Source organism: Gambusia affinis, linkage group LG02, assembly GCF_019740435.1.
Source record: "Gambusia affinis linkage group LG02, SWU_Gaff_1.0, whole genome shotgun sequence".
Lineage (NCBI taxonomy): Eukaryota > Metazoa > Chordata > Actinopteri > Cyprinodontiformes > Poeciliidae > Gambusia > Gambusia affinis.
Window position 1 is genome coordinate 2,566,292 of NC_057869.1, and position 16,293 is coordinate 2,582,584.

The 16,293-nt window shown below is 39.6% G+C and overlaps 1 protein-coding gene across 1 annotated transcript in view; it reads left to right on the forward strand.

Annotated features, from left to right (window-relative positions):
• The window catches only part of iqgap1 (IQ motif containing GTPase activating protein 1), a 52,348-nt gene that overhangs the window by 12,124 nt on the left and 23,931 nt on the right, over window positions 1–16,293 (forward strand). The window contains exons 3-14 of the mRNA XM_044105825.1: window positions 9,309–9,465; window positions 10,904–10,981; window positions 11,283–11,359; window positions 12,128–12,195; window positions 12,577–12,690; window positions 13,293–13,471; window positions 13,647–13,734; window positions 14,057–14,214; window positions 14,346–14,430; window positions 15,103–15,266; window positions 15,591–15,751; window positions 15,837–15,961. Coding sequence (XP_043961760.1) covers window positions 9,309–9,465; window positions 10,904–10,981; window positions 11,283–11,359; window positions 12,128–12,195; window positions 12,577–12,690; window positions 13,293–13,471; window positions 13,647–13,734; window positions 14,057–14,214; window positions 14,346–14,430; window positions 15,103–15,266; window positions 15,591–15,751; window positions 15,837–15,961 — 1,454 coding nt within the window. The remainder of the gene's footprint in view (window positions 1–9,308; window positions 9,466–10,903; window positions 10,982–11,282; window positions 11,360–12,127; window positions 12,196–12,576; window positions 12,691–13,292; window positions 13,472–13,646; window positions 13,735–14,056; window positions 14,215–14,345; window positions 14,431–15,102; window positions 15,267–15,590; window positions 15,752–15,836; window positions 15,962–16,293) is intronic.

The following is a 16,293-nucleotide window of genomic DNA, read 5'->3' on the forward strand; positions in this document are numbered from 1 at the left end:
TTTCTTCATTTTAATCAAATCGTCTGTATTTTTCCTGCATGATCAGATGTTTAATCTCTGGCCACAAAAAGTTTAATCTTTAATCCGTCATGCATGTTGAAGTGTTTATTATGACACTCATCCTCTCTGAAAACACAGATTAGAGGATTTGAAGGATTTGACTCTAAATGGAGGCTTTTATTTTAGAAACATTCAGAGTTTTTCTGTTGGCTGCCTGACCAGCCCAGTTCCTGCTGAAGCTGTTTGCCTGTAATTTCCTGTTTTTGAAAAAGTCTCAAACCCTCCTGTGCTGCTGCCGCTGCAGGGGAGATTATGTAAGCCCACATTGTGTTGGTTTGATGGGGAACAATGGCTCAAGACTGACGTGTTGAAAACCTTCAGAGGGAGATAACATCTGACCTCTGACCCCCTTCACTCAGAAAAGTCCGTCTGAACTGAGCAAAAATATTGAAACTGTTTAATAATTGTTGTTTTTCCCTGAAGAAATCATTGCAATAAATAATATTCTGGTTGTTCTCAGAACATTTTCAAGTAGCATAAAATCAATACATTTTAGATTGTAGTGAACATTTAACACTGGAACCAGAAGACATTTTAAATATACAAAACAAATAAACAAACAACTAAAGAAAATCAATTAGGACGTTTCTGTAAACAAAATGATCCTTCAAAAAAGACTAAAGAAGCACCAGACTGAAAACTTTTATCATCCAGTTTTTGGTAGAAAGAGAGAAAAAGAAATTATGCAAATGATTTTGTCATGTGATTAATTGATTTATTGCTAACTGGTGTAACTGTAATGACACTTTTTGGTGGAAAAGACTCAAAGACTCAAGATGAGAAGAAAGATTTCCCCATTTAAATTGAAACACGCTGAAAAAAACGGACCGTTCACTGAGCAGATTCATTATTCTGATGTAATTTTCCCTTTATGTTTACTTTGCTAATCTCTTTTAATCCGGATTAGCTATTTTCAAACAGAACTTGAACATCTAAAGGTTTCAGGCGTAGCCATCGGGCCATCAGTTGTTTTTTTTTGTCGTAAATTCTCCAAATATCAGATTGTGTGTTAGAGATTCTTCTCTAGTGCAGCTCAGGTTGGATTACAGTTAATATTCCTCAAAAATGGTGGAATATCACTTTAATTTATCACTGAACTGGAACCTCAGACCCATAATGGCTTTAGCAGATAAAAAAAAAAGCAGGTTTGATTTCTTTTTATGTGCTTATGCTGCCCCCAGACACACAGGCACCCTGGGCAAAGAGCCGCATCCAAACCTGAAACTGTTTAAATCTAAAACTAGATCAACATGAAATAAAATATTCTTAATCTGTCTTCTCCCAGTGATTTCAATCCAGATTATCTCAGGTTGTTTCAGTTTATCGGTTTGCTGCAAGAGTTCAAACAAAACAAAACAAAAAGAAACAAGATTTGTTGAAATGTTTAAAACTCCTTCATGTTTGAGTCGGTTTGCTGTGACCTTGACCTTTGTCTGCCTGCTAATCTGCCTCATAAACCAGCTTGTTTGCTGTTAAACGCTGCTCTTAGTGGTTTTTGTGTAATCCTTTGTAAAGGTTGTTTCCGTGGAAACGGGGACGCCTCCGGGAAAACATGTCAGCGTGAGTCAGCCGGGCTGGCGGTAAGCTGGACGGAGGGAGGGAAGGACAAAAGGAAATGAAAGGAGAGGGATCAGGAGCCGTCCCCCCGCCTCTTACCTGGATCTCACCTGGCGGCCGGTGAAACATGAAACTATTCACCTGTCAGAGCAGCAACAGTCGGTCTCTGTTCCGACCTTTCACCTCTCCAGGTTTCTGGCTACTTGTAATCTGTGAGGGTTCCTTTACTTTGGAGGTTAAAAATGTCGTTTCCATGTGAATCATTTAACTTTAAAAAATATTTTTCTCATATTGATTAAAACTGCCTTCATGTTCTGACTGTGTGTTAAGAGACAAAAATGCACAGATTCTGGTCAAAATCAGCCAATCAGAGCCAGGAGGAGGGTCTGACAGCTGCCAATCATCCTCATGTACGTGCTGCCAAAACAGATAATCGGATAATTTCGTTTGGCCCCATAATTTAAAAATCTTGCATTAAGAGTCAGATTTTTATAGAAAAATAAAATCTTAGAAACATTGTTGATAAAAAAAAAACGATAATTTGTCTCATTGATAAAAAAAAAGTGTCTGTTTCCTTTGATTACATTTAGCTAAAAACTGCAGCTTTTCAGAATAAAAGCCCTTTACCCAATCTGAGCAGAAGCTGATTTTAATATTTATTTTGAATTTTCAGGATGTTTGTTTGGGGAACAAACTAAAAATGACTTATTTTTTCAAGTTTTGAGCCATTCTGTTGATGGAAACCATTGAAACAGCTGGAAAACGTCTCAGATTTCAGTCTGGGAATGTGTGAGGCTGTGCAGAGAACATGTCTTGGTTTTTCCAGCTCGCCCAGCATCGTTAGGACTTTAAACCGAGAGGCTCTTTAAACCAGCTGCTGCTGGAGGCCCAGCAGACAGAACAAGGTCAGATTCCAGTGTTCCAGTAAAGCATGTAATGGACAACTTGGCTGTCATTCTTTCACTTTCCTCCCACTGTTTTATTCAGGCTTTGGTAAAGTCATTCGGTTTAATCAGGGTTGAAATTAACGGTAGAAGGAAATGAAAAGAGCAGGAGAAGGATGTCTGCGCCGCCACATGTAATCAGCCTTTCCAGCTATTCAGTGATCGCACTTCCGCCTTTTTTCACTCAGCATGCAGAAAAGATTTATCCGTTTGCCCAGAGTTACTGTGTGTTTGCTTTTGTGATGCGTGTGTTCGTATTTGCATGTAAATCGGAGGGGATTCCCAGGTTAAAGCTAGCGCTGCTTTGCATTTGTTTAGGAGAAACGGATTGAGGCAGCTGGTGGGCAAACTGTTGAAGTCGTCCTGTAATGCACATGTATTAAGGTAAAACCTTCTCTGCACCCAAAACTGTTGGATTTTATTGCCTATCCGTGAAAAAATGGCGGTTTTAACTCATATTATCAAACTCATATCAGAGACTGATGCATGGTGATGCAGTAGCAGTCAGTCCTGCAGCGAAACTGAAGAGGCCTCTGACTGAAGACTCTCATGACTGTCATGTTAATGTTGTTACGCAACAGCCAGCCCCGCCCTAAACCTCACAACATCCACGGACTGACCGCTGACCAGCTCTCTGTCTAACGGGTCCAGAAAATCTCTAAACCTCCTTCTATGATCCTGAAGCAAATCTAGCAGAGATGATCTGATGATCTGTCTAAGCTGGTGTCCAAGGAGACTCATCTAGCCTTTGATTACCCACAATCCAAGAGTTTTGACCTTTTCCAGTTAAGAAGCAGTCAGCTGCATAAGTTCAATATGTCTTAGTAATCATAGCCAGGATAACAAACAGCTAATCCACCTCATTTGCTTTTGCTTCTCCTCGTTAACGGGGCAGTAAAGATAAAGTCAATTTTTATACAACACTGCTCCTTTAAATCTCATATTTGAAATTAGCTTTAAAAAATGTGAAGTGATCAGTTTTACTGTAGGTTTAGTTGGAGTTTGTTCTTCTAAAATTAAATTAATCTGAACCATGACCAACCTTTAGACTCAGCTTCCTGTTATTTTGACATTTTTGGATCTATTGTCAACATTTTAGCAAAGTTCATGTAGTTTAGAGTTGAGAAAATGTGATACAGGTTTGCTTTGTTTCTAATTTTTTTTTTTTTAATATCCACTTATTTTGGTAAATGTGCTGCAAATAAATCTGCATCCTGTGAGAAACATTGTGCAGAAACATCAGTATCGAACATTATCTTGAATGTTCTTTTGGTTTTCTGGTTTTTACTTTGCCCTACTGGAAGCAGGAGTTTCTGATAAACGATAAAATGCCCAACATAAACTTAAATCGTGTGAATAAGCAAATGTTTTCTGGTGCAACAGTTTCAAAATGTTTCCCACACGTTGACAGTGGCTTTTTGAAAACTGTTGCATCATATCTATTAAAATCCCTGTTCATCTTTAAGAAAAAGATACAAGATGTTGTCTTTTTTAAAATTATTTTTAATCAGTGAGTCAAACCTTTTGGGCCGCTCCCTTTAGCAGGACAACAATACTTTACAGTCATACAGAAACGGCCTGCGGTCTGTTAATTATCTGTTCACTGTTTGAAGCAGAAGCTGTTCACAAAAGGTTCAACATTTCTCATCTTCCTGGAGGAAAATGTCTTTTATTTTTGTGTCATTTGTTTTAATTTATTTTGTGTCTGAATAAAGAGTTTATGTAACATCTTTATTTTGCACTTGGCTACAGCGCGTCAGTTTCCTGTCAAGAAGTCAGAGCGTCTTCCTGTAGAGATGATGGTCAGCAGAAGATCTCTTCCTATGAGGTTGACCTCTGACCTCTGGTTTTATTACAGCTTCCTAACAGCAATCTGGAAGCACGTTCTACATTTCCCTTACGCTGCAATATGTTTGTTTGTTTGTTTGTTTGTTTATGTGTCAGTTTATTTCACAATTATTTCCAGAATATTTTCTATCTGAGAAAATAATAAATAATAGTTTTCTACAATAGCTCTTAATTAATGTAGCTCTTAATTAAATTTGATTAATTGATTCCTAAAACTTACATTTTCTTTGTATTCTGGAGTTGGACCAAAGGCCTAAAATTTTTTTTGATTCATTTTAGAAATTTTTTAGACAAAAACTTGGAAATTTCTGAGTTTGAAGTGAAATATTTGTTTGAAAGAAAAACTCAGAAATTTTAAGATTAGTCAAAGAATTTTTCGATAGAAAAGGCAATTAATTTTTAAATTAAAAAGTTGAAATTTAACTAGAAAAAATCTCAAATTTTGAGAATATCTGAGAATTTTTTGAGTCTTCTAGAAAACATCTGAGAATTTTTGGTGAATTTTTTTTTTTTTTTGTCTACAATGGCCCTAATACTTTCCATAATATAGTCTTTCCATAAAGTGAAGGGCTATTTTTTCATGCCATATTTAAAAACACATTAAAAAATCAACTGCATTAAATACAGAATTATTATTATTTTTTTTAGATTATTAAACTTGGATGTATTTATAAACTCGTGGAAGTCCTCAGAATCAACCGTCCTTATTGGCATATCATGTCTGTTGTCGATCAAGTTACTATTTTTCGGTATTATTTTCTCCGCTCCGCGTTTCTGTCTTTACTTCGTCGTCTTATCAGGGCGATAACTAAAGGCTCTTATTAAGTTTTTATATTTCTGAACAGAACTCATAAGGAGCATTTTTGGACTCCATTAGGAAAGTTTCTCTCCTGTAAAGCGATGCATCTTGTTTTAAATAGGCTTCCAACCAGTAGTGCCCTCTGCTGGATGGCGGCCGAACTACAACAGAAACAGAATATATTATTGGTTAATCTATTGGAACTAATTTCAATCAATAGTTTTCATGACATTTTATTTAAATTTGTTTGACGTAATTATGATCTTAAAGCCATATCTTGCTATTTTAAGTTCAGAAATAACTTTCTGATGGCATCAGAGATAAAGCACATATTTCTTTCTTTGCAAAGCTCAGAGCTTTAAAATGTGTGGAATGAGTTGGAGCAGCAACCTTTAGACGGCTACACCTTCATATTTGGAGTGATGATCAGGATTCCAGTCGTTACTTTCATATCTGTGGGTTTATTTTGAATTGCAGACATGCCTGTTGGAGTCGAGAACACAACTGTACGTTTGTTTCCTGAGCTGTTCTCAGAGAGACATCCTGAAATCCCATTCATAGCTGCAGATCTTGCTGGTTAAGTGGAGGGTGTGACCGTGTTTGTGCTCGGCTGGAAGGAGTGTGTAGCTTTGATAAAGAGAGTCATTACTTAGGAGTCTTTATGGAGCCTTTCTTTGCGCCAGCAGAGAGTGAAAGTGGGGGCTTGTTCCTGAGAGAAGGGCCCCGGCCCCGCGCCACGGCTCGGTCGCCCCGGCCTCAATGGCAGGCCTGTCTGAAAGCCCCCGTGTCACGACTTCCTGAGAGGGAAGTTGTTTCAGCTGGTGTTAGCCGCTTGCCCTTACATTTGTTTGCAGACCAAGAGACTTCAGGAAAGTGTTGGGAAACTCTGAAATTGAGGCGCCACGTTGAGAATAAGACACAGTTTGTACAGCTGCTTTAAAGCTGCAGTATGTAAATATTTTTTATGCATTTGTTGAAACTACCTCTATGTTGTGGCAGTACAATATGAGACGGATATTCTGTGAAAAAAAATGATCCCCTCTGCTTTCTCTCAGTGCCAACTAGAAACAACCAATCAGAGCCAGGAGGCGGGCCTTAGCGCTGCCAATCACCACTCCTAACGGTGCAGCTGCCTCCTGATAGCATAGCCTGTAATGAATGCAAAGGCTAGTTAGCATGGCAGGTTTAGTAGGAAATTATTATTATTGTTATTATTACAGATTTTTAAATGAAGCTAAAAGTGACTTCAGGAGTTCTGGGTTGAACATATTTACAAACAAATGGGTTTAATTTACCTAAAATGCTAAATATTTATATTTTTGTATAGTTTATGCTCAGTTACTGCTTTTTGAGTGTTTTCTCAGCAAATGGCCTACTCTAGTTAACGATTAATCAATTACTAAATTACTTGGCAATCACTTCAATAATCCATTTATTACATTTAATCCGTTTAATCATTTAAGTCCTTTGGGAGTTAAAGTGCCTCTGGGACCTTCATGTCCTGTTCAAGGCAGATTAAAAGCAGCTCAGTTGGTTAGTTTGGGGTGTGGCTTTTGTTTGAAACTGTAGCTAAGATGAGGTTAATGAGTAAAACCTTCAGAAGCCCCGTTTTGTTCTTGCAGCTCTTGCAGCAGAGATGCGTGTGTGTGCATGCAGAGGGAGGCAGGTCTGCAGGAGCAGAGGAATCTTTCCCAGGATGTAGGTAACCTGCTGAGGCTGCAGGGGAGTGGGAGAGTTTTCTCAGCAGATTAAAGGAGAGGCTGTTTTTCTTTCTTTCTCTCTTTTTTTTTTTTTTAATGGGACTTCACTAAATCTGCTCTGGCACTGGGAAATTCCTCATGGAGATCCAGCGTTCCCAGTGAGAGCCGAGGTTTCGGCTCAAACTGTAAAAATCTGTTGTGTGTAAATGTAGATTTTATTTTTCTATTTATTTATAATAAAAAACTTATATTTATTGTGTACAATTGTAATTTTATTATTTATGATGATGATAAAAATAGATTTGATTGTATTTTTTTTTATTATCTTAATCATTATTTGCATTTTAATCATTTTGGCAAACAGTAGTTGTTTTAATTTCAAAAAAGATTTGAAATGTAGAATTACTTAAATCTCCCTCAGGATTAACTCAGTGTTTGTATTATCCAACTTCCTCCAGATAGTTATTGTAGATACTGATGGCTATGGGCAGGAAGGATCTCCTGTAGCAGTCTGTATTACAGCGGTTCTGAAGAAGCCTCTGACTGAAGACACTCTGTTGTATAACACAATATATATGTGTGCAATTTTGCTGCAATTGTGGACGATGTCACCATGAAGTCTGATTCTTCAACTGAGCCTAAACAAACGTGAATGAAACCGAAAGTGGCGCAGCGTCGGCCGGGGGCGCAGCAGCGTCCGCCGGGGGCGCAGCGTCTTCACTGCTGCAGTTGGTTGAATCGTCTCATCCAAACCGCCTGGAGTGAACACTTTTAGTGAAACTAGCGTGCCATAGTGATGTCACAGTGACACGCTGTCATTCTATTGGCTGAAACGCCAATCTGTTCTAGTTTTCCTGTCAGAGACCAAACATCTAGTTTCTAGTTAAATTAGTTGGTTTTCTTAAAAATGATTTAAAATAGCTTACAAGTAACTTCGCAGCAAGATATAAGAGCTTGTTTTAGGTCAGTAATTCATTAAATATAACATTTCCATCAAATTGATGACAATATCCACCGATATTTCTCCTGTATTGTAAGTACAATTAAGCAATTATTGACTTAAAATAAACGTCTGAATCTTGCTAAAAAGTTAGTTATTACTCAGTTTTGTCTTATTTCAAGTGTACTGAGATATTTGCACTAGAAACTAGACAAAAATACTCGGTAAGATTTTGTTTTTAAGTGGAAAATCAAAATAAATCTCAGAAGTCTTTTCTACTGCAATAATTAAACTTTATATATCTCAGATATTGTTCAGGAAATAAGTTCTGCACAGAAGAACTGACCTGATGTCATTCTGGCTTTTCAAATGATTCAAACAGGACAGAAAGTTTGTGCATAGTTTTGAGAGTTTAGCATATTTATAAGCAGCAAGGTTTCTGAGTGAGTGCAGAGTTTTACATGAGAGAACCACAAGATTAAAAGATAACCAATCATGGTCTTATGTTCAGCATGAACAGAGAAACTCTCAAAGAAAACATCCCAACTTTCTGTAACCGCAGCAGGTTTATCAGAGCGGTTTTATTGGACCAGACCCGATCATTCCTGCCTTCCCAGTGAGGGAGCGCAGCGCGTCTCCTCTGTGGCCCAGGGCTGACTCAGCAGGAATGTCATTTCATAACATGACCTAGAAGAAATGAAATGTCACGCCTGAGGAATCCTGACTGCGTGCTGCAGGCCAGCGGTTAGCAGCACGGAGCTGTAATGAGAAATAAAAATGAATTCATGAGAACGTGCAGAACATCACTTTAAGGTTCAGGTTCGCTGTTTTACGGACTTCATGTTGCATGTTTTTAGTAATCGATTATTCTGATGAATTAAGCAGATCAAATAAATGGCTCATCCTGCAGATTTAAACACAAGCCTTTGTTATATAATAAAATATTACATAAAGATGCATATCAACAAATAATTAATTAATTTTTTTAATAAGAAAACTAACATTTTATTGCCTAAAATATACAAAAAGCAAAAGATACAAAAAAATCCTTCTAATGTCAATCTGTGAAAAGTTCAGCCTTTTCTGATGTTTTCAGTTTTAGTTTAGCCAAAAACTAAATAGATGACAAAAAGTGCTTGACAAGAAAAACTTTCACAGAACTGCCACATGAGGAGACATTTCAGTTTTTTATTTTACCTTTAATGCACAATTTCTACTTTTTTGTACATTTTTGTTTCAATTAACAACAAATCAACAAATGGCCTTTTTCTGAGTCTGGATACTTCAGTCACTGAATGAGTTTATGATTACTTTACTAATTGATTATTCATGATTAATCTGATTAACTGTTAAAGCCCTTCATGTTTGTGCGGAATCAGCCTTTAAGCTCAGTCCCCCTGGTTGTGGAGGAAGTCATCTTTGCTGTTTGGCTTCATCCGTGCCTCCTCTTCCCTCCGCAGATGGATGGAGGCCTGTCTGGACGAGGAGTTGCCCCCGACAACGGAGCTGGAGGAGGGGCTGAGAAATGGCGTCTATCTGGCCAAACTGGGCAACTTCTTTGCCCCGCAGACGGTTTCCCTCAAGAAGATCTACGATCGTGAGCAGACGCGCTACAAGGTGAGAAGATTTTAGATTTGAAAAACACAAAATGTTCAGTAAACAAGTTTGATGTCTCATATTTTCCCACCAGTGGCAGCAGGAAGAGATTAATCTGTTATTATATGTACAAACTATATAAATAATATAGAAAAAGTTCTCCCATGTTCAACAGCTTTTAGTTTGTGTCATTCAATGCTATTAGCTGCTTATCTTGCATATTCATTAATATTCAACCAGATGAAGCTGTAACACGCATCATGTATCTGCTTAATGTGTAATTTCACAATGTGGCTCTTAAATGAATGTAACATTTTCTCTGCAGTGACAGAAACCGCTGACTGTGGCCCCAATAACTGCACATAAACAATTAAACTAAATGATTGCAGTTAAATTATGAATGATTCACCTGCTGCAGCCTGAACTCTCTCATAAGTTCTCCTGGTTCACATGGACAGGAATTGCTGACCCAGTTTGAGTTTAATCACATATCTAAAGGAGGATTGCTGCAGAAGCTGTGGTCATGAAGATTTGGACTTTTACCTCAGACGACTTCTCTGGGGGTTTTGATGTTGGTCTGAAGGATGAATCTGCTCTGGACCGGAATTACAAAAACCACTTCAGCCAAAGTTTTGAAATCAGGGAACATTTCTGCAATTGAAGTAGTCAGAAGAAAATATTTCCACCGAGAGTGTGAATTGTAATCTGTTAAAAATGACAGCAGGCCTTAAAGTTTCTCCATCTCAGTAAAAAAAACAAACAAACAATTTTTATTCCAGAAGGAAACCTATTATTCAAAATGTACATTTTGTAGGTTTCTACTGCTTCTGAAAACAATCTGAGCGCTTTAAGAACGCCCAAAGAACACCAAGCTATTTTTGGCAATAAGTTAATGTTTCTTGGTGCGGTTACCTAGCAACCCCTGCGGAGTTCAGCCTGTTACCTAGCAACCCAAGCTGCATGTGCTTTACAGTGGCTTCTGGAAAAGACAAATGATTGTTGACTTACCATCCAGAAACCACTTGCTGTATTCTTGTGGGTTGTGCAGGAGGCTCCACTTTTGCTTTTCAAAGATGTGCGGTTGTATAATTGCACTTTTTTCAGCCATTCTCATGCGAGTTTGAGGTGGGGGCCGCGGCCAGCAGCAGCTTATTTGGATTTAGAGTTTCAAAGAAGTATAATGTATCACTTTTAATTGTTGGAATCTTCATTTTTTGCCTCAGTTTTTTTAATGTTGGACTGCAGCATTAAACCCAGTGAAATGCACAGATTTCTGTGCAACAAGATGAAATGTGTAAAGGATTCATGATGTAAATCCTTTTGCCAGACCCTGTACCATTTTCATGTGACACGTTTTGCTGAATAAGGTTTCCTCTTACAGTTCATATTGTAACGGTAGCTCTTCAAAAGACAGAAATGGTGTTTTCTTCAGGTCTGATATTGTGTTTCTCTCCTGCAGGCAACCGGCCTCCATTTCAGACACACAGATAACGTCATCCAGTGGCTCAACGCCATGGCAGAAAAGGGACTGCCCAAGGTGAGCACAACTCTTTCCAAGGAGTGGAGTTTTAAATGCTGATAATTGATAATTGCTCCCAAAAATGTGGAAATCAATCGCTAACATCACGAGGATACCTCTGATTGGTAACATAGAGGAAAGTTGGGGCCTTTGCTTCCCGTTTCCAGTAGAAAGAACGTTTTTGACTGCAGAAGCAGTGAGCTTTGCTGCTGGGTGTGTAAATGATCATTAACATTGTGTAATTCTCACTCTGAGCTCATCTTCTGGACACATGCTCCAACATGACGCTGACTTTCTTACCTCACTGCTTTTGTTTCAGATCTTCTACCCAGAAACCACAGACATATACGACCGAAAGAACATGCCGCGCTGCGTCTACTGTATCCACGCTCTCAGGTTGGTTCGCTCGCCGCCTGTTGGTCCAGAGACGTTTAAGAGCCAAACACTGACGTCAAACTCACAGCTCTGCTTGGGTTTCTCCTCCTTTTGGTTGATTTTTCTGGCTACCAGGCGCTGAGCTCAGAAAGGGCTGTTTGTTTGTGAAAGATGGAGTTATTTAAAAAACTTTCCATTGAAGCTTTGTTGGGCTGAAACCTGTTTAAATATGTTGTCATGAGGTGAACAATGCAGGTATTGAAAAGTGGAAACCAAAACAAACATTTAAGCCAGAATGGAAAGACTTTGTATGGAAACACGAAGAATTTAACAGCTTTTAAAAGGTTCCTTACCATCAAGAACAGTCAGTAATTGTTTTCTGTTTGTTACTGTCTGTTAGATGAGTTTTATACAGATTGGTGTGTATATATATATATATATATATATATATATATATATATATATATATATATATATATATATATATATATATATATATATATATATATATATATAAGAAACCTCACGTGGCATTTTCAAATTCACTAAGGACTGCTGTTATTGCATTTTTGGCAATAAAATGTTAATTATTTTATTTAAAAATGGAATTGAATTATTTATTTCCACCTTTTAATGTATTTCTAATATTTTACAAAAACTTTTTATGCAGTTTAATGGAAAATTTGCAGAATGTGTTAATTTTTAATCTGATTAATGATGATGCATGTATTGTTCTATAGTTTCTGTATAAAATTGACCTCTTTCTGTGTTTTTCTATTATTTCTACAGTCTGTACTTGTTCAAGCTGGGCTTGGCTCCACAGATCCAGGATCTTTATGGAAAAGTAGCATTCACAGGTGAGTGAAGGAATCTCTGCCTCTGTTTCCGTCAGTCTTTCTATTTTTAACCTCACCGTGTCTTCGTAAGCATTCCAGATGTTCCCTTGTTTGTAAAGTTCAGTTGAAAGTTTAAATACTGCGGAGTTGTTCACACCGTAAAACCCTGAGAGAGGAGAACAAGGTGGGCAGAGCAGCTGCGGCCAGAAGGAGCAGCTGGAAATGTGAAAGTCATTAGTAACAGTGAGAGCTTTTCCTGTCTGTGGCAGCTTCAGGAATCCGACTGTCAAACGTCGCCAGGAACAGTTCGCCTCTGCAGCCTCCCTGCTTTTTCTTACTGGTTTTGGTTTTTCCACTGCAGTCCCTGAATGTGTTGCTTCTGCTCTGTGCCGTCTCCTACAGAGGAGGAAATCAACAACATGAAGAACGAGCTGGCGAAGTATGGGATCCAGATGCCCGCCTTCAGCAAGATCGGAGGGATTCTGGCCAGTGAGCTGTCGGTGGACGAAGCTGCATGTGAGCAGAGGGAGAATCTGACCTGCAAAAACACAGAACCTTAACAAGACTGCTCTCCATTTTACCGCAAATATCTCAGTAAACTTAAAATAAGACAAAACTGATGCTTAGGTTACTTTCAGGAAGATACAGGAGCTTGTTTTAATTCAATTATTATCAAGGAAAAAAAATGACTAGTTTCACTGGCAGATTATTTCACATGTTATAAGTGAAATAATGTGCCAATCAATCAAGTATTTTTTCATCAATATTAAATTATTGACTTAAAGCAACCTTCTGTATTGTGCTTGAAAGTTACTTGTGAGTTAGTTTTGTCTTATTTGAAGTGCACTAATGTATTTGCACCCCTAAAATACTAATATTTTTTTATGCAGTCCAAACAACGACAAAAATACAGCCGTTTTTTTCTTGTTTTTCTCTGTAGTGTAGCTGCTGCAGCTCACTAATAAACCACACTTATCTGATTTAGACATTAAATAATTAACCATCATTACAGTTTCTGTGGGAGTCCAAATGTGTTTATTAGACTTTCAGAGCAGCGAAGTTGATTCTAACTTTAGTTAGAAGTGAAACGGCCTCTGACTCTGCTCCTCCGTCCTCAGTGCACGCTGCAGTGATCGCCATCAACGAGGCCATCGACCAGGGAGTCCCAGAGGGAACCCTGGCCGCCATGCAGAACCCCAACGCCATGCTGCTCAACCTGGACCCGGACGCGGTCCAGACGTACCACGACACGCTCTACCAAGCCAAGGGGGAGAAGGTGGCCAGCTCACGAAAACGAGTAAGAATGGCAAAACTGAAATCGTAGAATCAACGTCGTAGCTTATCGTACCTGGATGTTTGAGAAATACTTTAATCTCCATGACAACCAAAACGGCAGGTTGGACCTAGCCCCGCCTTCGAAGTAACAGTTTTTATTGTCTAAAGCTAATAAAATGTTGTCGTCTGTGTTGCAGCAACTGGAGAATACAGAGGCAGAGCGAGACATTTACGACGAGCTTCTGACTCAGGCAGAAATCCAGGGCAACATCAACATGGTGAACGGTAAGATCCATCAAAACCAAATTTAAATCTTTGACTAAATCAATTTAACTTGGTGTTGGTTCGGTGTCATCTGAATAAAGTATCAGCATCATTTTAACAGCCTCTATTCTTTGCATAAATCCCAAATAATCGATTCCATTCCACAATTTTTTTCTACATTTTCCTTGACAGTATTATTGGGCTCAACATTTTCAATGCCACACAGTTCACAGTATTTGCCTGTAGGGTTGTTAGAACCTTTGCAAGGCGCTGCATGCACAGGCTCATGAATATACCCTGTTTGTCCTGATGCATTGGCTGACCTTTGACCCTTGTCCTACAGTGAGCAACGCCCTGAGTGCAGCAGAGCAGGCTCTGGTTGGAGGAGACGAGGATAAGTTGTACGAGGCTCTGAAGGCCGTCGGAGTTCAGAACCTGCAGCCTGGGAACAAAGACTGGTACCTGAAGCAGCTGCAGGGCGAGAGGGAGAACAAAGAGCAGGTACACACACGCACACACACACACACACACGCACACACACACACGCACACACACACACACACACACACACACACACGCAGATTGTCCCAGATTTGCTCTCCTGGCTCCTCATCATCAGTTCTCCATGCTAGGTGTCTCCTGGACAACCTCTGACGAAGGATGAGCTGCAGGGCGGCGTGGACGTGGCGAACGAGGTCGCCGCCGGATACCTGAAGAGTAAGAGCTTCACACACCGACTGTTGGTGTGAACTGAACCCAAACACACCGAACTGCGGAGCATTACGGTTATCATAGTCAAGATGTCGTAACTGACCTGCTTCCTCACCGTTTTTAAAAATAAAACCTTTTATTGGTCTTTTTGTGCTGTTTGTAAATTTACTAAGTGTGGGTGTTAATTTTTCAGTCATATTTTGTTATTCTCTTATTCATACATGTCAGCGTTCCAAACTGAATATTTAATTTCAAGCTAAATGTTTGCTTTGAAACTAAATATTCAACTTTCAAATTGAATATGTAGTTTTCAAAATAAATATTTATTTCCAAATTAAAAACTTATTTTCCCAACTAAACATTTATTTTACAAAGCAAGCTATATTTAGGTTTCCAACTAAATATTTAGCTCATAAATTTGTTTAGTTCTAGTAGCTCAATATTTAGGTCCTAGCTAAATGTTTTGGTGCTAGCTAAACATTTAGCTAATATGCAACTTTACAAACTTTACAAACAAGATCCCGTTATCAACTAACTGTCTTAATATTGACAATTAATATAATCTTTTTCAGATTCTTTGTGTGATTGTTTCATTACTGATTGGTGTACAATAATTCACGTGACACTAAAATCTATTCATTTTATCTCCCACCTGTGTCCGCTCCCTGCCTGCTGCAGTGCTGAAGGCGGTGGAGCGCATCAACGGCGCCATCAGCGCGGGCGTGCCGGAGAAGACGGTGGAGGAGCTGATGAACCCGGACGCCCAGCTGCCCGAGGTTCACCCCGGCGCCGCCGACCTCTACCAGAAGGAGCTGGCCTGTCTGCAGCAGCAGAGCGCCGAGGTGACGAGACGCACCTGCAGCAGCCAAACGGCGCCGACCTGAGGCTCCATGAAAACTGCTGACCTCAGCACAAACTGATGCTTTATAACATGAACTAGCATGACTCGGCGATTCTGACCTCAGAGGAACCTGCAGAGATCAGTCAGCAGTTCTTCAGACGAATCCCAAATTCCTGATTTACTAAAGCCTCGTTTCATCCATCAGTTTATTAATCTATCAATCCATCATTCATCTGTCCATCCAAAATTGATAAATCAAACTGTAACATATTTCCAGTGATGACATCATCAGTCATGTGACTTTTCGCCGCGTCCCGTCCTGCAGGGCTCCCTGGCCCACCCTGAGCTGCTGGTTGCCGTGGAGATGCTGTCCGCCGTGGTTCTGATGAACGAGGCGCTGGAGGTGGGAGACCGGGCCGCCCTGTGGAGGCAGCTGGCCAGCTCCGTCACCGGGCTCAGCAACGTGGAGGACGAGTACGCGCAGAGGTCAGGGTCGAAGGTCACGCGCCCGGGTCGTTTCCAGTCAGACGTTTACGGAAGGCTGACGTGTTTTGCTTTCTCTGCTGCTCAGGTACATGGACGAGCTGATGCGCCTGAAAGCCGCAGCCAAACAGGAGGGCAGCAAATATCTGACCTGGAACGACATCCAGGCCTGCATCGACCAGGTCAACCTGGCCGTGCAGGAGGAACACGAACGTAAGAATCACACCAGAAAAACTTTGACTAGACCTCTAACTGGTCAGCCAAACCACCTAAAGGTGACCCATATTGATTCCATGAACAGGTTAGGATGGGTCCAAACGTTTTGCAATGAGGGTCCAAATTATCGGGTCAAAAATCTTTGCAGGCCAAAAACATAAAAATCTCAAATGGAGAAAATAAAGTTTTTCTTTTTAAGTTTTTTTCATATTGTAGGGGAGAAATTTTGTTCAATGTAGATCAAAAACACAAAATCAGCCCACGTGCCTCAAATGGCCCCCAGACCGCACTTTGGACACCACTGGTCTACAGTCTATACCAAACATGAT